General features: G+C 34.5%; 1 protein-coding gene across 1 annotated transcript in view; it reads right to left on the reverse strand.

The window, feature by feature from the left end:
* rpa1 (replication protein A1) overlaps positions 1-4,515 on the reverse strand; it is an 82,759-nt gene extending 78,244 nt beyond the window's left edge. The window contains exons 1-4 of the mRNA XM_039757215.1: positions 4,398-4,515; positions 2,427-2,474; positions 2,164-2,242; positions 1,142-1,250 (exon numbers count right to left, since the gene is read on the reverse strand). Coding sequence (XP_039613149.1) covers positions 1,142-1,250; positions 2,164-2,242; positions 2,427-2,474; positions 4,398-4,430 — 269 coding nt within the window. The 5' untranslated portion in view covers positions 4,431-4,515. The remainder of the gene's footprint in view (positions 1-1,141; positions 1,251-2,163; positions 2,243-2,426; positions 2,475-4,397) is intronic.
* Between the last annotated feature and the right edge of the window lie 2,171 nt (positions 4,516-6,686).

A 6,686-nucleotide genomic window follows, 5' to 3' on the forward strand; every position in this document is an offset into this window, starting at 1 on the left:
GGTGACCGATTCATCAAACATCAACAGAAAAACATTATAATGAGGCCATTTTAATACATACATCTGTTCAGTACAGCAGTTAGTAGATACCCCATTTACCCTTAGGAAAAAAAATACCTTTGTTGTGGCACAAACTCAATAAAATTCAGAAAAGCACCACAGGTTGCTGGTCCACTCAGACTTGGACTATGGTCATCTTAAATAAAGTTTGTGAATTGGGTTTACAGAGCTTGAATGTCAGTGATGGATCACAGTTATCATACCTATTACTTAATTGTCTCATGTGGTTTAACTTAATATGAGAAAAAAAACTTTGCTATCAAGGTAAAAAGAGCCTTTTACTATTGCTACATTTACCCCTTTATGGAATTAATTCAGAAATAAAAAATTACAATTTGTGCATGCATTAATAGCATGATAACGCTATCAAATAAATGTCAGTTGAAAGTGTTTTAACTTATATTGGGACGTATTTAAGCAAGTTATTTGATAAAGCAACCCATGTAATCCCAATCAGGAAACAAAAGGTGTCCCATTATTCTTCCAATCTTTATGTACAAGGTTACATCCATCCGTCCAACCCTCCATTTATTTTCCTTCTTATTTTGTTAGGAGAGAGAGAGAGAGAGAGAGATTGTGACATATGAAGCTTCAATGGTAAAAGGAATCATTAAGTTTCTCCCACCATCTTTGTGGCAAGGAATTTTATTTGGAGAAAAAAAAAGGAAAGAAAAAAAAAAAAGACAATTCAGAGGAAATACTGCTGGTACGAAGAGTCAAATCTGATCAACTACATCATTGATGACAAAGTACTTTAAATTGTGTGTTGGACTTCAGCTTGATTAAAACCTTCATTTTCAGTCAACCCATTAAGTCAGTACTGTATGTGTTTTAACAAAAGAACCACTGTGAGCTGAGAATGTTCCAAGTAGCATCCCATTCAGTGTGATACTGTCATAAATAAAACCTAAAGGGGGTTATATCTAAAAGTCTCAGCCATTCTCTCATGCACAACCACACACACACCAAATTATTTTACAACACACCCAAATAAATGTACATACAGCTATAAAGCATAAAAACAACAAAAAATAGTAAGAGGCTATAACTGCTAAAATTAAAAATCAAAGCAGTTACTTACCTTCCATCTTTCAATGTGTTTATTACTTGTTTTTTGATGAGGCAAATGCAATTCACAGCAATCAATTCTTCCTCCAGCAAACTATTTAATTGTGTTCCCAACATAAAAGCTAAAAAGCAAAATGTGAAGGAGTACAACTTATTTTATTAAAATTTAAATATGAAAATATATACTGTGACAAGTTACTGAACTCTTTCTTTAACTGCAAAATACAACATATGTACTTGTATGATTACATTATACCCAAGTTAGTTGCACTGATTCAGACAGCTAATTCAAAAAATACATCCTTACAGTAAGTGAATATTAAAATTCAAATCTTAAGTCTTGAAAATCCACAAGATGCTTTCAAATAAGAATACTCCTGAAACTTCAGCTTTTAGTGATCAAAAAGCACTATATATTTTGTAAATCATAATTCGCTTCAATAGACTGTAATTTCTCAAAGGTTAGATTTCAGTCAGAAGAGAGAAGGAAAAAAAAACACCACTGGTGATGGTTACCAAAAAAAGTATATGCTCATTTTATATACCAATATAATGGAAGATTATTTCATTATTCTGTTTACGAATAATACTTTTACAATTGTTATTGAACAATTTATAAATATATATGAAATGTACAAAACAATTATAAACATCTACATTCATCTCTTAAATATAAGAATACCCTGGGCAATCAACATTAATACACATATGATGTAACTTGGTCATGGTTAAAGAGCTTCTTAACACTTCACAGAAATGCTGTTCAAACTTTCACATTCTCATTTCAAAAGTACTAGGTTGTTGTACCGTGTTAGCCATTATGAATGTAGAGAAAAGCCAAGCAAAAAGATGTAATCAACTTGCCTGAAGAAGGGCCCGAAAGATGCCTCGCAAAGCTGACACCTTTGTCATTGGCTAACATTTCAAAAGGATTACAATATGCAAGATTGAGACAAATACACCCAATCTTCAGGCAAGATGTAATCAACTTGCCTGAAGAAGGGCCAGTAATAAAGTATGAAAGGCTTTACTCACAGGATAACGAGTGAACACCATCACTCATTAGCAGACGATACCGAGGTGGTCCATTTGCACTCTCAATGCGCCTTGTGCTCTTAAAATAAAAAATACAATGATCAGATGATCACTTTTGAATGAAAGAATAAAAATAATTTGGTCTAAGTCATAAAAAAGGGAAATTACCTTACTTGCACACAAAAAAAAAATTCCAGTCTAGTTAGCGTCAAGGTCACAGTAACAGAATTGATATGACTAAACACAACAAAAACAGTACTTACAACAACTTGGAGTATGGGGTTTTGCAACTGGTTTCCCTTTGCAATGGCCTAAAATAAAAAAAAATTATAAAACTTATCATGTAAAGCCAAAATGTATATATGTTAAAATATAGTAGGTACAAAAAATGCATAATATGTGTTAAGACAATATAAATCCACCCATTTCATAAAGTTTCAGTAGCACTCATAACAAAAAAGGATTACTATAATCTGTGATTTCCTATCATGTTACTTTACAGTATTCAAATGAATATAAGCAAAAAAATATATAAATTGCTCCTACTTCATATAGATCATGAAGACCTTCGAGAGGCTGGCCCTAAAACAGCTACGGTTCCTGATTTTAGAATATATGGACCTTCTGCAGTTTACCTACCAGGCACAAATAGGTGTGGAAGACGCTCTCATCTATATTGGAGGACTTTGTCTTGTGGTACAGAGACAACAACTTGCAACTCAAAAATCAGCAAGACTATCAGTTCTATCAGTCGATAGTAGCCAGTGTAGTGTTCTATGCTGCAGTGTCTTGGGGAAGCAACTTGAGCTCAAAAGAAGCACAGTGCCTGTACCATCACGGGGCAAACACTGGACACACCAGAAGGTGTTGAGGAAAAGAGGATGGAGGCAATACTTGATGCCATCATGAAAATACTTCCATCCCCTCCAGGAGACACTCTCTTGGAGCATTTTCAGCCACAGGCTCATTCCACCATGGTGTGCTAAGAAGCACCTCTGGGGTGTTTTCTGTCCACTGTTATCAGGCAGTTCAATGATTCCTCCAGGGGCACTCATTAAGTGTATTTTGAAATATCTGAATAATATACATTTATTTATATTTACAAATTGATTGATTGGCTGTATCCTGGCTTTTAATGTTTCTATAGCTGTATGCATGTGAAGTTCACTTTGGGATTAATAAAAGTATATCTAATCTAATCTAGAAACAGGTAATATGCAACTGGTAGTCATCCTACTGTACCATTTTTAATCAACATATTCTACTGGAATACAAAAATACTATGGAAAACAAACAATGGAAACCTCTTCTCCCATTTACCCTTTCATGGGCTGTCTGTTCGCTTCCAAAAGAGAATTCAATTCAGTGTGTATGGAGAAGATGAGAACAGACAGGGTTTAAGTATGCAAAAGACCAAGGCATGAAGGCGAATACCAACAACTCTATACAATATTCAGTAATAATGTGCACAATCTGAGCATTTACAGGAAATAAGCTTCGTTGTTATATATAGTACCTCTAACATTATTAGTGGAATCTTCTATTCAGCTTACGCTTACTTTACAACCTAGTCAATTAAATCATGTGAATAACTTGGGTATACATCCTAGACAATCATGTTAGCAGCAGAAAGCCAATAGAAGATAAAATTTTAGGAATATACAAAAACAAAATACCGATTCCAACGACTAAATGGCTGCAGGCATGATTTCGTCTGAACTGGAGGGAAACTCAACGCCAAATATGGCAAAAGAAAACAATACGTACATGTCACTTTCAAAAAATAACTAACTGGAACTGGAATGAACTAATCGTGCATTCTGAATAAAAAGCATGTTATTTCAATAAATAACACGCGTAAAACCCCCGTCATCCAATACAATACAATACAATACTAGGAGAAAAACTATGCGTTCCGCAGCTTCTTCCTGTGGAATAAAAAGATGAAGAAAACAAACTTCTATCCCTGAACGTGAAAAATTCCGTAATTCTGTACCCAAAAAATGCAATGTTAGTCCCTTTGTTTTACAAATACACGATATTAAAACTCGAAAACAACTGATTTTATTTTAATGGGCCCTATTACAGTCCTGTACATTCTGGAGCACGCGGCAAAACAAACACACCAAATACTGAGAAATGTCGCGGCCTTCATCCCAATCGGAATTACATTACTCTACCTTACGTACAACTGAACTACTCATACGGTCGAGCAGTAACCTAGAAATTCTTACCTCAATAGCCCCTTGAGTAAGCCGCACGTCCATACTTCAAAATGTCTTTCACTCCTCTCGCGCCAACTGTACCCTTAAAGCGAAAGGCGCGCGTAATATGTTTATAATTCAAATGACGTAGATTACCGGAAGTGTTGTGAGGTAGACAACCCGCCCAGAAATAGGGCGTGACAACCGAAGTCAAGTCACCAAATACCGCCTTAGTTTGCACAGGACTTTGCAGAAAAAAAGGCAATCTATTGTATTCTTACTCTGCAGAAGTCAGTGGCCAGGTTGATAAAGGTAACAATACGAAGATTGTTTTTTCGAGAAAGAAAGGAAAGGAAATATAACCAATACCAAATAAAATAAATCACTACGAGCTTTTACAGTATTCACCGATCTATCGAGAAGAAATGTTAGTTACATTAAAAAAGAATTAAAGTAGAATTAGAATTAAAGAAGAATTTACAGACACTTAAATAATATTTATATTTTCGCAAACCTTAAAATGTAAAAAAGTATTAATAGTGCTATAAGCAGAAAAATAAATGTAATCATATAGGACGTAAGTTGGTAAAAAGTAACCATGCAAGTATGGATCTCTTAGGAAAAATTACTTTTACTGTTCCGGACATAAAGAACTTAATACATTTAAGATGTTCAATGAAAAAACTGTTAATCGTAGGGCTCAGCTTTTTAAAACACTTGGAAAAAGTGTTTTGGAAATGGAATTGAAATACATTTTAATTTTATTTATAATTTATTACTCATCTATCATCTTCACAGAATTACACAGATTTACAAATATAAAAACAGCTACTTTTAACATAGGATAAAGTAGACCAGCAGATAAGGTGGGCCACATGGTGATGACAGAGAAAAGGTTAAAAGTTTGATGGTTGGCATGAGGGTTCAATGTTTTATTGGAAAACAAAAATGCAAATCTGGCAAAGAGGTCAATAGTGTCTTTTTGGGCCTCCACTAACATGATAAGTATATCCTCGTGATCAAAATCATTTGATGCTCTGACTATCACAATTGATACCTAATGTTCATATGCATCTTGCTGTCTTGGTCTAGGTAACAACAGCACCAAAAGCCACAGCAGAATACCAAGACAATAACATTCAGTCATGAGGACTGACCCAATTTTTTTAGATAAGTAACTAGTGGATATTTTTGCAGAATGAATAACCTAATCAGCAGCTCTTAAAAAGGGTATAATGTTTTAAAATAATTAATGTTAAGCATAGGTTTCAAAGCTAAGATCTATTGGGTATCTATTGCATTAGCAGGCAAGTGACTGATGTGCCTGTTCACACAGCTACCTGAATATGATTTTTAAGGCTTTTCAAAAAGTTCTATGAAGAGGAAAAGCTGTAGAAAAGGAAGATGGCTGCATTCTAGCAGTCATTTTAAACACCTAATTTAATAATACCAGAATGCAGACAAGGTGAAAGGAACTGAGCAGATATTGTATGTGTGATACTAGTCTTATTAAACCTGCTGCTGATCGATCAGCATACTTTTAACACTCAGTTTCTGTACTAATATTCAGCATTTGTATTTCTGTTCCCTTGTGGCCCTGATATTAATTAAACAGGTTTTAAAATATGGCTATGGTACTATTTATAATAAATACATTTATTAATTAGCACTGCTGCCTCTCAGTTTCATGGACATGGTTTCAACCCCAACCTTTTCAGTGTATGTATACTTTCCCCATGACCACATGACTCTTATCAGAGTATTCCGGCTACCTCCCATGTGATAAAGGCATGCACATTATGGTGATTACCAGTTTTGAATTGGTTCATTGATTGGTCTGGTGTGAACAAGTGTGAATTTATGTAGGAGGGTGCCCTGTGATGCACTGATGTTCCATCTACTGCTGATTCCTGTCTTTCTTCTCAGGCTGACAGATTAGGCTATGCCTTCCTACAAACTTTTAGTGGTATAAGTTGGTTCAGAAAATTGATGGATGGAATTTTATTTTATTAAACTTGTATTGTTTTTCTTAATTACACTTTGACACGATGTCTTTATATTACTTTCTTTGGCCTGTTGTACAATACACTCACCAAAAAGCACCAAAAATGTTTCTTTTGTGTACTTTTGGTTGCATAAAGTACATGTAAGACATAGCATGATGATTGATCTTGTTAAGTGTATGTAGCATGGTCAAGAAGGGAAATACTGTAGGGTGTCACCTTTATAGATTTCATACAGTACTATAGTTGTTGCATTAAATACACTAACACTAAATTCGTTTCCAATTTTAGGCACTCTTTAAATTCAATTCTGAGA

The sequence above is a fragment of the Polypterus senegalus genome, chromosome 6, assembly GCF_016835505.1.
Source record: "Polypterus senegalus isolate Bchr_013 chromosome 6, ASM1683550v1, whole genome shotgun sequence".
In the NCBI taxonomy this organism is placed as follows: Eukaryota; Metazoa; Chordata; class Cladistia; order Polypteriformes; family Polypteridae; genus Polypterus; species Polypterus senegalus.